This window comes from Montipora capricornis, chromosome 6 (genome assembly GCF_036669925.1).
Source record: "Montipora capricornis isolate CH-2021 chromosome 6, ASM3666992v2, whole genome shotgun sequence".
In the NCBI taxonomy this organism is placed as follows: domain Eukaryota; kingdom Metazoa; phylum Cnidaria; class Anthozoa; order Scleractinia; family Acroporidae; genus Montipora; species Montipora capricornis.
In genome coordinates this window covers 34,561,292-34,577,277 of record NC_090888.1, presented here as the reverse complement: position 1 = coordinate 34,577,277, position 15,986 = coordinate 34,561,292, and the positions used below count along the sequence as shown (strand labels likewise).

The 15,986-nt window shown below is 40.0% G+C and overlaps 1 protein-coding gene across 1 annotated transcript in view; it reads right to left on the bottom strand.

The window, feature by feature from the left end:
- Positions 1-874: 874 nt before the first annotated feature.
- The window catches only part of LOC138050465 (uncharacterized), a 15,954-nt gene continuing 842 nt past the window's right edge, over positions 875-15,986 (bottom strand). The window contains exons 2-9 of the mRNA XM_068896799.1: positions 11,565-11,711; positions 9,441-9,567; positions 8,647-8,876; positions 8,081-8,227; positions 6,932-7,037; positions 5,400-5,471; positions 3,974-4,085; positions 875-3,369 (exon numbers count right to left, since the gene is read on the bottom strand). Coding sequence (XP_068752900.1) covers positions 3,342-3,369; positions 3,974-4,085; positions 5,400-5,471; positions 6,932-7,037; positions 8,081-8,227; positions 8,647-8,876; positions 9,441-9,567; positions 11,565-11,711 — 969 coding nt within the window. The 3' untranslated portion in view covers positions 875-3,341. The remainder of the gene's footprint in view (positions 3,370-3,973; positions 4,086-5,399; positions 5,472-6,931; positions 7,038-8,080; positions 8,228-8,646; positions 8,877-9,440; positions 9,568-11,564; positions 11,712-15,986) is intronic.

Sequence of the window (15,986 nt, the reverse complement as noted above, 5' to 3'; positions counted from 1 at the left end):
CCGAGGATATCTTTTATTGGTAAAACAGAAACACAGTGTATGTGATATAGAGGATCTATTATGGTTCGTGCCCTGTTGACTCAGTCTCACTTCCTGAAAATCGATTCTTCCTAGAGGCAGACTTCCTAACAGTGTGTGACTGTGTTGTTCTCGAGTTGGCAATCCAATGAACAGTAATTAAAAGAATTAAATTCATTGGTGAAATATGGCAAATGTGGCTCCCAGAATGATGTAAATAAGTGTCATGACAGGTACTTTAGAAACACCCTTTGAAGTAACTGCAGAATACCCGGCCACTGGGGGGTTCCTGTAGCGGCATCGTTTGAAGAACGAGGCATATTACAACACAAGCCATTTATATATGCAGTTTAGCTCACCCTTTATCTTACAAGAGCAGAAGAATAACTTCTTAAGACCATAAAGGAATCATATTTCCACAGTGCTACTTTCGTTCATTCTTTATTCTGTTAACACTTCCACTGAAAGTGACGGAAGCAATAAGGAGTCGCTTACGATATTTCCGCTGACGGATCTTTATGTTGTTTCTTGTGTTTCCGCTACTGGCATATTAGCAGCTGGTGGGAGTATAATATGCTGTCATTAGCATCGTTTCCTTTTGTACTTGTCATATTTAGTGGATATGAAACCCGACTTCGTGACAGGGAGAAACTGGATTGATTCCGGCGCTAAACAACACTTTTTTTCCATCGTGAGTTGCTTGTGCAGAGGTTTCTCTGCAATTTGTTCAATTGACATGCTTGTCGAGATTTTCACGGGCTTAGAACAATCTATAAGTTCAAAACCGCGTCAGAGAAAGTTACGTCTACGCTATTTGGTTAGTTGTCATGCATAATGACGAAAAAACATACTCCAATGAAAAAGACTAAAGCTTTTCGTTTATTTCAAACAAATTACCAGCTTGTGCCATGACCGACAACTTAAGATGTCACTGACTTTACAGAGAGGGCTAACAACATCGATGGCGCATATAATTATTTTCCAAATAAAGTAATATTTTAACCCATCGTTACAAAAAAACCCGTGAAACATATTTTACTATTTGAGCTGTGCTCTTGTTGTAGGCTCCATTAAAGTTAGCAAATTTTCACTGTGACGGGCTTCAGGAACAATTTATAAGTTCAGAACAATGCCGCGTCAGAGAAAGTTAAGTCTACGCTATTTGGTTATTTGTCATGCATGATGAAAATAAAACATGCTCCAGTGAAAAAGACTAAAGCTTTCAAACAAAGCTCCATTTACTAGAGTGAAAAAATAGTCGCCAGCACAACGAGCGGTGAATATCACTTCCCAACTCGGTGGCATTTTTCCTTGTATTTTGTTCGTTTCTCTCCTGAATAAATCTGCCTCATATCAAGAATCAGATTTTTTACTTGAGCCTTTTTGCTTCCTTGAGTTCAATTAACAGGACCTATGAACGTAGCCTTCGTTTTGGTGGTTATTCTTAGACTCTTACTTATTTCACAGCTCTGTAACAACGGTTCATTTATCCGCTCACAATCTAATAATTTGCTCACATAGAGTGGCTTTTGAAATTTGTACAGACCCACAGGTTTTAAAGAAACCAAAGAGTAGTATATGGAATCGCTGTTCGGTGGCAGGTGCAGCTGTGGAGCTATGGAGCCGTGATGCCCCAAAGCCCAAGCCCCAACCTTAACCGCCTAATCCCAACTAAACCTTAACCTCAACCTCATCCAAACGGGTTTAAAAGCTATATTTTCAGTTTTTGCCTCTTTTCTCACTTGATGTTACATGTACTCCCATTTGGTGGTCAAAAACACAATAACACTATTGTTTTTGAATATTCAATAACTTGAACGAGAACGATACACTTTATTGCGCACATGTTTTCTATGAGAATATTTAATAAGCTGAACAGGATGGTCACGATTGATTGCACATACATGTATACAAACAGCACAATGAGCTGTATCTACTCCTGAACATGTCTAATTGACGCCACAATGACAACAAGTTTTGAGAACGCTTATCACAGTGACAATGTGATATTTGCGAAAAGTAGTTCTCTTTAAACAAAGGAACGACACAATTCATATTCGTAACAGTGAAATGATCTATGAAAAAAGCATTAAGCACTGCTCGATAGAAGTGAACATTCGAAATACAAATAATGTTTAAAAAAGAGTAAATTGACCTGTTATTGTGAACAAGATTAATCCTGCAGCTGGCATGCAAAAAAATGCATATCGTTCCTCGAGCGGTGATGCGAAGCGAGTCATGATTTGCTGTTTTGTGAACTGATTGTGTTTCCTTTGGTTTGGCTCTTTCTTGTTTTCCATTATACCTATAAGGAGTTATGTAAATGGTTTTTTATGCAGGTGAAGGAGTTATCAGTTTGCGCATCTCAATAGTACACGAGAGTTTTTCGACACATTGTCCAGGTTTTACAGTATGGATGGATGTTGGATGTTTTGACTTTGTAAACAGTCCCGTTAGTACATTTTAAGTGTGATTGGTTAGGAACTTTTGCTCCGAGAAGCTCCGAGCAAATCTGAACAGAACCCTGAAGGGGAAGCAACTGGCAACTACAGAGTTGCTCCGAGCAACTCCGACCAACTCCGAGCAGCTCCAAGCAAATCTGAGAAGAGCCCTGTAGGGGGTGCAACTGGAAACAGAGTTTCGCCGACGGAGCAAATCCGAACAATTCCGACCAACTTCGAGCAACTCTGTCGTTGCCGGTTGCTCCCCCTACAGGGACCTACTCAATTGGGTATGTTCAGGCGTGTGGGCCTAGCTCATTGTGCAGTTTGTACATGTGCAATCAATTGTGACGATCCTGTACAGGTTGTTAAATATTCTCATTGAAAACAATAACTAAAGGACTCTTAGCATGTGCGCAATCAATTGTATCGGTCTCGTTCAAGTTATTGACTATAAAAAAAAAACAAAACAATAGCGTTATTGTGTTTTTGACCACTCTATAGCAGTAACATCAAGTCAGAAAAGAGACGAAAACTTGAAAGAGGTTAAGGTTTAGCTGGGGTTCTTTAATTGGGATTAGGATTAGGGTTAGGATTAGGATTGGGGCCTGGACGGTGGAGTCTACGGTTCCACAGCTTCACCCACCGCAGAACCGCTATTCCATATACTACTCCAAAGATAGCCTGCTAAGTTGACCCTCGTCTGAAGGATCATAATTTACCCAAAGAAATGCCCTTTACATTGCAGTTTGTTATCAGCGCTGATCATAAGTGTTGATCGCAATCTGGCTATGTAGATTTCTCTATCTTAAATAGGTGTATGATGACCAGAAAATAGTCTCATTACAAAACAATTTAGTTGCCATCTTTTCTCTTTGGTCTTTACTTAGCAACTGCTACCCGTTGCATTCTGCAAATACAAAATAAAAAGATAAATTATTTATGAATGACTGATCATTCCAGAATATGAGTCTGTCGTTCCAGCCAGTTTCGATTTTTTGCCAGTTTACAGTACGTGTTATCTGATAGGCAGACGACTTTCGCAGGGTATTATTTCACATTAATCGAATTTAGCCCGACAAATTTATTTAGTTTTTTTGGTAACTCTCATGGGATATTCCACGATCGCGCAGGATTTGCTGAAATGGTGAGTATGTGACCGCCCTAAACCCAATGATATCATAACACTTTCGTGTATGGAACTCTAAAGATTATGAAATGCTGCGGTGCATCCAGTAAATGCTCGAGGAAGTTTGACCTTTATCATCTCTTCGTGTCTGTGTTATCGAAAAAACAACCTCAATTGAAGTTCATAAACAAAATAAAGGCTCAATAGAGTTATAGTTTTTGGTCATTTTTGTTCAAAGAGGTTGCTCGAGCCTGGAACCTGAGTAGAATGGCTGCAAATCAAGCAGGCCTTGATGGTGGGCTTTCCGGGTAGATGCTGAATAGTACTCCTAACGCGACGAGGGGATGTCAATAAGCCATACATTAGCAATTCTTTACCAACTTACAAGCTTTTAAAGTAAGCAAGACCCAGAGCTACGAGGAAAAGAGAGACAACGATCAGCCCCAAGGTCACAGCCAGCAGGATTGTTATGGTAAGCAGCAAGTCCGTTTCTTTCTCTGAAACAAAGAAACGAGATAAAATGTATTAGGGAGATTCTTGCTTCTGATAAACTTTAAGCATTCTAAATGATGACTTTACGGATGTCCTGTCGAGAATAAAGAAAACTGAAAATGGCAGATCGACTAAGGGAAACGAAACGCGTGGAAAATTAATGACCATTTTTGGCTCTCGGGTACTTAAGGCGCGCCCGGGTTAACGGCTTGAACATTTGCTTCAACATGCGTTCGATTTTGTTGAACGATGTTGAACGATGTCGTGACTGCTGGGGTCGGCTAACGATTTTAATTTATTCAACAAAGCTCCACTATATGCCTGGCCCCAGTTGTTCGAAGGGTGGATAGCGCTATCCACTGAATAAATCACTATCCACTGGATAACTCAATTGGTTTTGCTAGTGTTTATCCGCTGGATAGTGATTTATCCGGTGGATAGCGTTATCCACCTTTTGAACAACTGAGACCTTGTATTCAGTCCCAGGCTGCAGCCGCGGTTCTTACTGTGGATACAGACACGGATACGTCATTGAGAGACCGATTAGTGCGGCCTCAACTTCATGATACATTCGTGATAACAAAAGAAATGTTGAATGGTTGTTAAAGCAAAGCTTAAATGCTTTTAATTAAAATCCTTTAACATCGATTCAACTTTGATTCAGCACGTTTCAACACCGTGGAAAGGGGAGAGCACTGTTCACAAGAGAAAATGAAAGAAACAGAAAGAGAGTCACCCAGTGAAGCTCTTGGGATTTGTTAATTTCAGTTAAGTTATTAAGATGTCACGAAAACGGAAGTCTGTTTTTTGAGACGTCCACAAAGTCAGAAGAATTCAAAATGGCGTTCCCGGTGGAATTACGGTTTTTTCACGAAAACGACTTCCAGAAGTAAGGAAATTGGTGCATCTTGCCCCAAAGCCCGGAGTGGGATTCGGATTCCACGATTTCTTGTAAATCTAATGGCTTGTTGGATGAAGAAGATGACTCCGAAAGCCATTACACAATGCCAGAATAATTCATATGACGTCATGCTTAATAGTCACAGACGTACAGACGTCTTGGGGAAACAGACTTCCGATCTAAAATTAAATTTTTGTGTGAAATTCAAATATCTCGGCTAACGCCTCTACACTTCCCCTCCCCCCTCCCCCCTCCCCCCCCCCCCCATCTCCTTCATTTTCTCTTGGTGTTCAACAAAATCAAACGGTTGCTGAATGAAATGTTGTGGCCATTTTTCCCGAGCCTTTATGCCTATATTGCGGTTCTTTGAGAGAAACAAGCCTTAGAAATGTTCTGCACTGTCAGATTATTTTGTTACCATCCTGGTCCATTTCGCCTCCTTGTTCAACGCCAGCACCTGGACCAACTCCATCTGTCGTTGACACAGCATCTGCAAATGAAAAACGCATATCCCACTATGATAAAAATCAATACTGACACAGTCACCTTTAGCAAACTTATTTTGCCATTTGTTTTCTCAATTTTAAGTCGGTCTCCAGTCGCCGTAAAAGTTACATAACATCCCAGTCATTTGACAGATTTGACCCACCAGCGTTTCAAGGAGGGATGGGAGTCAAGTCAAGATTAAATAGGCCATTTCCGAGTTGCTGTTTGTCTCGGTTTCGCAGTGAGTCTTGGCGCTCAACTACTGAAATTGAAATTAGTTTGATTTGCGTAAGAAGACGCAACTCATTGCCATTTGAATGGTTTTTCACCAGGACTCGCTTTGAAACCGAGCCAATCAGTAACTCGGAAATGGGCTATTAGAAAAAGTGAAAGTATGGCAAGCATTTTGTGATGCTCTCACAGAGAAAACTCATGACATTATTTAGCTCGGCTGTGCAACAAATCGCTGCTTAGTTACAAAGTATAGGATTCGACACTGTTTCGGGATTTTGATTTTTTTTTTCGGATCGCGCTCTGGCTGCGCATGCGTAAGATATCTCTGTCTCGTAGAAGGCAATGGGATTCGAATTCGGTATCTCTTCCTTTAGAGGCAATCGCGATGACCACTAAACCACGCAAGACTACGTGACAGATTAACGGGGAAACATCGAAATATGTATTAAACAATTGCGCGCGTGACCGGAAACGAGTTTTTGTGTTATCGTTGCACGCAATGCAACATCCAGTTATCGCCTGACTCTGTAACAGATTTCGTAATTTTATAATTCTCCCGGTATTGTGTAGAAAAAGTAGTGAATATTTTTAAATATCGTCGTAGAGACTTGCAAAGCATCTGTTTTCTGAATTTGATTGGAATCAATGCCGTTAACAACAGTTTTAAATGTAAACAAACATCCACGCATTTAACTCATTGGGTCACGGAATGTGGACTGTGGACTTCGAACTACGGAATTGAAACTGGATATTTACCAAGATATAAATCCTTCGAACAAAGTGTAGGCTACCCGTAGCCTCTTGTTTACGTTATTTTTGCAGCTCACTGAAAGTGAACGCAAGCAAAGAGCAAAACATGTGTGCGTTTGTGTTAACAAATTTGAGACTAGGTAGATATAAACAATTCAATGCTGGGCTTGCAAATAATCAGTTTCATGTGTAAGTTCAACTGAAGTCTTACATTAGTAACTCTGTATTCAAGTCAATTTCATACTGAAGGGGTATACAATCTCCCCCCGCACAATCCACATGGCTCAAAAAATTAAATCAAAACAGCTCAGTTCAGACAATGAGAAGAGAGCATCGGCAAATGTCACCAATCCGTCCCTTCACCTGCGTAACGTATTTAACGATGGCGGAGCAAATAGGCATTCCGAAGCTGATCTACCGAACAACATCATTGGGCACCTAAATACCTTAAGACTTTCGATTATTCGAGTGAAATCTTACCATCGGCGGGGATAACAACCATCTTTGCAAATCCTTCCTGTTGGTGCTTGACTGTACCATCATCAGTGGAGTGGTATGCCCAAACCAAATAGTACATTTCTCCTATCTGTTGAAAATGTAAACAAAAAATTCTATTTTCAATGGATTTGATGGAACGCACAGTAGGGCTATAGATTAAATGAAGGCAGGGTTGAACACTTAAGGACGGTGCCTACTATTGTTATTGCGCATACGTTCTGCGCATCTCGAGATACTCGGATTTCCTATCGGCGCTGCTAATTTATACAGGGATATTTTTGCGTGGTTTAAAAATATGCGGCGAAAGCAGAACTTAGCAAGTGCTCTTGGTATCCGAAAAGAAAATTGGGGGTAACCATGCACTTTTCAGAGATAAGAACGCCAGAACAAGAAGAACGCCATACATTGCTTTGTATTTTAAAGCTTTTTCCAAATATTGTTGATTAATTATCTTCGAAAAATGCGTGGTTACCCCCAATTTTCTTTTTGGATTTCAATAACACTTGTTAAGATCTGCTTTTCCCGCACATTCAGTAAACCACGCAAAAATACCTCTGAATTAGTAGGCACTGTCCTTAAGCCAGTTTGAAAAGTGTGGCACCATGGCAATATTGGAGAGAGCTTCACGCTTTAATTAATGTGGGATAGCTGTAATGTTTGTGGCAACGGGAAAACTACGACAGGTTTGGGCAGAGGAAGTGACCTGTTTAATGGATTTCCTCAATTGGCTCCCATTTTGACTTGCTAAAATAACTCACTTTTATCCGGCTCTATTCCTAAACATTGTATTCTTGCAGCTGGTAGATTAAAACATTCACCTCTGTAACAATGCACTGAATTATTGGCTTACTGACCATCTATAAACTTCCCGGCAAACGATAATCGCGAGAACTTCGTTTCCCAAAGATTAAACAATTCGTCTCCTAAAGATCAACCCACAAGTACATCACTCTGCCTTAAAGTACCATCGGCTGCACTGCTCGCCGGTGTATGAACGCGGTTGAAATGATTCGATACCTTGTATTCGCGTTCAGAGCCAATAAAGCAAAAGAGCAGGCGGATAGAGCCATCAAAGGTTTCAGATGTTGCTCAATCTGATAATTCACAAAGAATTCAAGAATGCATTCTTACTGCAATGGCTATATCATCTGTGTCATTAGTGTCCCGTTTTCGGCTGTAAGAGATCATTGTCCTTCCATCTCTTTCCGTTGCATACATTAAGTCCACATTTTGTTGCTGGTCTTCTGGAGGAAAACCAAATCCTTGAGTTAAGTAATCCTGTAAGGGAGACACATCGTTCGATGAGAATTTCGTTCATTAAAAGCCTAATATTGGATTTATTCATTTCAGTCGACTCTGGTGATCGGTAGGAGGGAGTTCAACACTCAAGTTATTATCAGGAAAAAAGAAAAGAAACACCTATACGGTTTACATTTGTGAAACAAGTTGAACTCTAAGGGAGAATGAACCAGTTCGAACACAAACTGACCAGCAACCAGACTAAAATCCTCTTAACACTGAAACGTAACTTCTTTCGTGCTTTGATGTAATAAAATACGTAAGTACCTTATATCCACTGAAAACCTTTTTTTTTTCAACATAGAGGAAACGAGAAGAAGATACTAGAACGGAAAAAATTCCGGACACTATTGAAAAAATTTGTAGTTCCAGTGGAGAAAATTCATGACAGGACTAACCTTGAGGTACATGTCTCCATTTCTCACTCCACCAACCACAACATCATAACCATTCATGGCTGATGGCATATTTTCGCTAAATCCAAATCCAACCCAACCCGTCACTGCTACATCCAAAGTAAAGTATAGCCTGTCAGAAGTGCTGTTATATGACCAATATACATTGAAATTACCACCATCGAAGGAAGTGTTTCTCTGGAACATCTTTGGAGCAGGCATTGTTGGTTGTGCTGTAAGGTTATAAAGAAAACAGTCAAAGAGACCTACATTACGCCCTAGGTAAAACTCATTCCTTAGCTCCACAAATTTGTTTTGAGTTTTATCAAAACCCCTCAGAGCTTGCAAACGGTAGCGAAATATATGCAGAGTTCCTCCGCTATGTTTATTCGTTAGCAAAATGAAGTTCACTACCACTTCGACGCCTCCAATTATTCTTCTATCATGAAACAGTCACCGCTTTTAAGGATGCGACAGAAATGTCGATATGGTTTGAAATGTTTTCAAGGGGTGTTCGAATATTTACAAGCACGACATCGTCATTCAACTGACAAAATTTGACATGGGTCTACGTTTTAAATGTGCCCCGGTGGACAGTGTAAACCAGGGAAGTGAAATGATTGATGCGTTCAAAATTCACGCCCCGGAAAATTCGTTTCTGAGTTGCATTTTGCTTCAAAAGGTCATTCACTTGCAGAAATTTATTCCGTCTTTTTTTCCAAAATAAAGGAGGAAAAAAGGCGCTCAATTGAATTTTTTTTAGACATTAAAACATCTATTGTTTAGGTATGTCTCACTTGGTAACGGTGTGGTTTGCAGTGAAGGTAAAATAACAACTTCAGGTTGAACTCCCTTGACCTCGTGTTTTAGGAATGCGTCACTTGACCGATGATAAGCCCATACAAGGAACACTGGCATTCCTCGCTGCAACAATAAGAGACGGATAAGACAAAGTAGCACCCTTGAAAAGTCAACGCAATCAGATCTAAGAGTGTCTTCAATTTAGTAGGGAGGTACCCTGGATTCCAAAAATTGTTTTTCCAAGGAGCAAGCACGGGGTTTATTTTCTTTGTTTTTTTGCTGTTCCTCGCCGCTGATCATGAAAAAAGATTCCTCTGGCACCCCTCCCAGGGTAGCAAGATATAAGTATGTACCTTATTACATGAAATTTTTGCGACACGTTAATTTCGCGATTTTGAGGTTCGCATATTTCGCGACACCTTAATTTCGCGATTTTGCGAAAGTTTTGCATTTTGACTCACTTTAATTTCGCGTTTTTGAGTGAGACACACTCAAGGAGCCAGTAAATGGACAGTTTGAGGATTGTACAAAAGAAGTGCTACCTGGAGTAGAGACGGAAAGCAGTAGCGATGGAGAGGACCAGAACATTACCACAGAATAGCTCAAAATGATTGTTATAAACGTGTGTAATAAAGTCGCTGTTTTAGTTATTGACATAATGTGAGTCAATTAATTTTCGCGTCATGTTATTTTCGCAACATTTAATTTTCGCGTCACTTAAATTTCGCGATTTTTTTTTTAAATCGCGAAATTCGCGAAATTAACGTGTCGCGAAAATTTCATGTAATAAGGTACGTAATCGAGGACTACAGATATTTAAGATTTAACGAAGCGTTGCGGGAAATTGGAAAAGTTGTACTGAAATTGCCATTTACACAAACTCAACGAAACCTTTTTTTAATTTTAGCTTTTTGCCTCTTAGAAGTACTTAATTAAAGAAAGAATGGATTTTCAGAGTCTTATAACAACCCTTGCCGTTGATGGTAAGTTGTTCTCTATACGGATACGTAATTGAGCCAACATGAGGATGTTAGTTGACTTGAGTGTTGCTCCTAAACAGAACTCAAATTTGCCACCATTTTGACACACTGTCAGTCGTAATTTTGCCGCAGTTCTTCCCCGTGACGAAGGAATCGTGACAATATTGGTGTAGATACAGAATCACCTGACTTCTGGAAAACATTAGTCTGTTTCAAAAACCCTGTCAAAAAAATTGTGCCCGAGGTCTCGAGTACGTGGCCGAGGTCCGTATCCGAGACTTCGGGCACAGTCTTTCTCTTTTCAAACCAACCTAGGCCAGTGAATAACTTTTTCATTTATTGCTATATATAAATTGTATTTTTAGAGGGTAGGAGAAACTAAGCTTGATTGGGTTTCTTCAGTGTTGTTTTCTTTTAATAAAAATCGCTTTCGTCTTCAGAATACTTTTAATGCAACAAGCGGCAATGAAATGATTAAGGCAAATTGAGACTTCGCGCATTAAGCTTCGCTGTTCACTTAGCCTCGTCCTTGGTTCCCGTGACTGTGGTTCTCAGGATACCGCCCGCTCACGATCGAATAAATAAAAAGAAATGATAACCGTAGAATTCAATAACATAATAGATGTGGTCATGGTATATTGTAAACTTCATGTCCCGTATGACTGGATTATATGAATAACCTATTAATTTTTCAAGGCGAATTTTAAAGTAAGGTGAAAGTCATTCTTTGCCCGCGGTCGTCATTTTGCAGTCTTAGGATGTGTTCGATAGACTCTATAAGTGGAGTTATGTATGTCTGGTATGTCTGGCGTTTTGAAGCTCAAAATAGCATTTTAGCAGGTGTTTGACAACTTTAATGTGAATTTCCGTAAAAACGAAAGATTCAGTTCTAACTTCTATTTCATGCATTCCTATTCCGGAATACGGAATCGAACGCACCTTAAGTAGTATGGCCCTTCTGTCTTAATTTGAAGACATAAAGCTGTGTCACCTATCGGTCAATGTCATTGGCATCTGAACTGGCATGTGTTGTTGATTCCACTGTTTTGTTTTCTTCAATTATTCCCACATTTAGTAAAAAACCACATATATTTTCAACACTTTTAAAGGTCGTCAGTAAATGATTAGACAGACTTTCACCTGAATCGCTATATCTTCAGGATCCGTTGTGTTTCTCTTCCTACTGAATGCCAAAGTAGTTACTTGATTCTGTTCAGTGGCATTGATGAGCATGAAGTCTTGATTTTGTTCTGGGGTTGGCCTACTCTGCCCACTTGTGTAGTAATCCTGCCAAGAAAGAAGGGAGTGTTGCAATGTAAGTGTCGCGGGTCGCAGTTAGCGACCAAAAGAGATGGGTCGCGGATGCAGGTAAAAAGCCGTGAGAACCCAACACATCGATCAGTAAAGAAAATTAAAGATATTTATGTAAAAAAATAATAACAATTAAAATAACCGGGAAATTGGAACCAAAAAATAACAAAGTAGGCCCTGGAATTACTCTGTGCGACAGGCACTGAAAGGGATAGAGGTCTCGCGAATAATTTCTACTCTTTCTCCTATTTCCTTTCCTTTCCGAGCGATCTATTTCCAGGGCTTGCGTTACACCTTTGTTCCGAAGAATTCGTGCTTTGGTTGTTCTTGCAGCAGTTTATAACCGAACGCGATTTTCTGTCAGAGTCACGTCATGAGACGAAATGCCAGACGTTACTTGGCGGATCTTTTTTCCGAAGACGCAAGGGTGGACCACTCAACACTTGAAGGAAGTTGGGAGAGGTCGAAATTTTTTGAAAAAAAAGACCTGCAAGCATATTTGTACAAGGAAATAATAATCATGTTGTTCAAGACACGTGCTTAGATTTTACTCAGGTATTTGTTTTTTGATCGGTTTTGAAATTGTTTTATTATGGACGGGGATAACGGCTACGCTGTTGTTGTTGTTGTTAAGAGAACTTTTATTTGTAATTCGGAGAATGAAGATCTAAGTCCCACGAGGTTAAAGACGCACCAAAGGGAAGACGAAGAAGAGACTTTCACAGAGAGACTGACGAAAATTTCAAGAGTTTTTTTTTTTACCACGCTTGCTATGAATTTCTTGATCCTTACTTTTAATTAAGCTGTAAGCACTAGTCGAAGACAAATTTGAAGGATATAAGTAAGCAGTTTTTTGGGTACCCACGACTTTTACCAGCACCCTCACCCGTGACCCACGACTTTTAGTCGCTACTCGCGACCCGCGACATTCAGCAACACTCGAACGGAAGGCAAAGAGACAAGTAAATTCAGATAAATATGTCAATATTTACTCGTAGTAATCAAAGATTAGGAAGTGCGTTCTACAGGATATGTAGTATGATAATGGCAAACTGGGTTGTGTGAAGAAAAGCAAATAGAAAATTATGTATTTCATTCCGGTGCATGTGCTCTTTTCTGTTGGCTATGTTTGTCATTCCAACGGTAGGTCCGGCGTTTGTTTTAGTTCTTCGCTGTGAAGCTTCTGTGATAGGTAAGTTTATACGTCTGTACATTGAATATTCATTGCCAATAATTCGAACTGTTAATCAAAAGTCCTCTAGGTTGCATTCAGCGAAGTGTCAGGGAACTGTGTACAACCCCGACAAAAGAGTTAGCAGGTGTGATAATTGTACCATCTGGCTTATTAATATTAGACTCAGTGATATGAATTACACAGTTTTGAGCATTAGCTACCGCCTGAATAATTATATTGTCACACCATGTACCTGGTGTCAACATTTGTTGAATGTAGTTCTCCCAGCAATTATTAGAAATACTTTCAATATATAACTTTAGATTATCATTTAAATGCCTAATTCTGGTGTTCCATGGAGCTGATGCGAAACTGACTTGAAAAGACATTCTCCACTTCCACCACCAAAAGGCATTTAACTTGTCTGCTAATCTGTCAGTTAGACAGGCCCAGGGTGAGTTATCACTTACATTAGAGACCTTAAGCAACGAATTTTTCGGGCAAAAATACCGAAAACTGCGAACCTCGGGAAATCACGTGATCTTGTCCTTGCCGTCACGTTTGCAGTCTGCGGTTTGAGTTTCAACTTCAAGACACCGTTCTTGTGGTAAGTGATTTACGGCAGCGTTTTATAGCCAGAGATCAATCAGACCTCCCGTTTGACCATATCAGTCATGTTGTTACATCTGTTAGCTATCTATTAGGAACAATTTTGAAGATCAAATATAGGTTTTGGAAGAATTTGAGCTGTTTGATTTGGCTCAAATGTTAAATGCGGCTTGGCTTTAGCATTACATTGTTTGGCGGCTGTTGGAGCAGACCAACGTGAGGTAGTTTTAGCCGAAAAATCTTAAAGGAGCAGTGTCACCGGTGGCTCATGGGTGACAACATGTAAAAATGTTTGAAAAAGTTTGTCAACTTTTTCAAAGACTGTGTGTACTCAAAAGCATCCGTGTTCAGAAACAAATTCACTATATTTTCGTCGTTGATCTTTGCTTCTTTTTTCTTTGATTTTGTTGTTTGGAAGGGGTTTTGATCGTGTGTTACCAAGTCGAGTCGTGGCGGCCATCGAGCTGGAAGCGGACAAATAGTGATTCAGTCTCCTCAGGAAAGCAAAAGAGGAGCAGTCAAAATACCAATAAAGTATCTAAAATGAAGACTTGAATTCACGAGAAAATCGACGTATGGAGTAATCGAAGTGCAAGCTGTTTCAAGTGATCGTTCGAAGTCCACCTTCGTATTTCATTTCTAGCTAGTCCCATTTGGGTAAGATAGCGGATTTTGTTTTAGATAAACTTATAATCCGAGAACCACGGAACCAGATCAATGTAACTTAGGGGCATCGGTGCTCCCTTTTGCCCCGGGGTGGGGGGGGGGGTACTCGACATATCCCTGGGTGGGGAGGTACGGCGCGGCCCCTCATACCCTGACCCTGTTTAAGACAAATATCGCTAATTTTCCTACCCATTTTAAGACAGAATTCCGATTTTTGATACCCTGTTTAAGACATTTAACCCAGTTTAAGACAGAAATTGATAAATCGTTGCCCTGATTAAGACAAGAATGATAAATTCGATACCCTGTTCAAGACAAAAATCCCGAAAAACATACCCTGGCTGGCCGCACGTCCCCATTAAGCCCTTATAAGGGAGTACCCCCCCCCCCCCCCCGGCCTTTTGCTCATTTAGACGATGATGAACTTCGGCTGGCTTTGTTTGAAATGTCAAATGTCAGAGACCTGCATTTAGATGAGAGGAACTTTATGCACAAGCGGTGAGTAAAACACGGCTGAATTTTTTCTCTGCTTATCGTCTTTCGACTTCAAAGTCGTCTCTTAGAAATAAAAGCACTCTCTTTCAGCTTTGTAAAGGCTGAATACCCCGCCACTCCAAAACGGATCTTGAAAAAAGCCGAATAGCTACGCGGCTTCGCAGTGGTCAATACCACCCTTGCTACCCCTAGAATATGTTAGTAAAGAAAGAAGTGGCTACGCGGCTATTCAGTGGTCATTACCACTCTTAAAAGAGTGCTTAGGTCTAATCACTACAACGAGAGCTTACGTTAAATCAGTAAATAAGTGCAATATTCTTCACAAGATCTCGGTAAAAGGTGCAGTTAACTGAACTGTAAAATGAAAGCTAAAATTTTAAACGAGTGCTTAGGCTTAATTAGTAAATGAGTGCTATATTCTTCACACGGTCTCGGTAAAAAAGTGTAGTTAACCGAACCGTAAATTGAAAACTAAAATCTTAAAAGAGTGCTTAGGCCTAAACACTGAAGCGAGGGCTTAGACCTAACCACTAAACGAGTGCAATAGTCATCGCACTATCTTGTTAAAAAGTGTAGTTAACCCGGAACCGTAAAATGAAAGCTAAAAATTTAGACAAGTGCTTAGGCTTAATCAGTAAACGAGAGCTATATTCTTCACACGGTCTCGGTAAAAAGTGGAGTTAACCGAACCGTAAATTGAAAGCTACAATCTTAGGCCTAATCAGTGAAACAAGTGCTTAGGCCTAATCAGTAAACGAGTGCAATATTCATCGCACTATCTCGTTAAAAAGTGTAGATAAATGAAACGTAAAATGAAAGCAAAAATGTTAAAAGAGTACCTAGGCCTGATTACTGAAACGAGCGCTTAGGGTTAATCAGTAAACGAGTGCTATATTCTTTATACGATCTTGTTAAAATCTAGTTAACCGAACTGTAAAATGAAAGCTAACATTTTAAAAGAGTGCTTTGGCCTAATCACTGAAACGAGCGCTTAGGCTTAATCAGTAAACGAGTGCTATATTCAGCACAAGATCTCGTTAATGACCACAACGTAGCCGAGTACCTTACTAACATATTCTAGGAGGAGGGGTGGTAATCACCACTGCGTAGCTGCGTGGCCACACTTTTCAAGATCACTTTTGGAGTAGCGGGGTATTCAGCAGTTAAGCAGCTTTGAAATGGCATGTTTATCTTGATAATAAGTTTGGTTTATCGCAGAGGATAAAAAAAAAAAATATGTGTGAGTGCTTGAACCGCCGACAGAGTTCCCAGACACACCTCACTGAATTCAGCTGTCACGCAGAAAA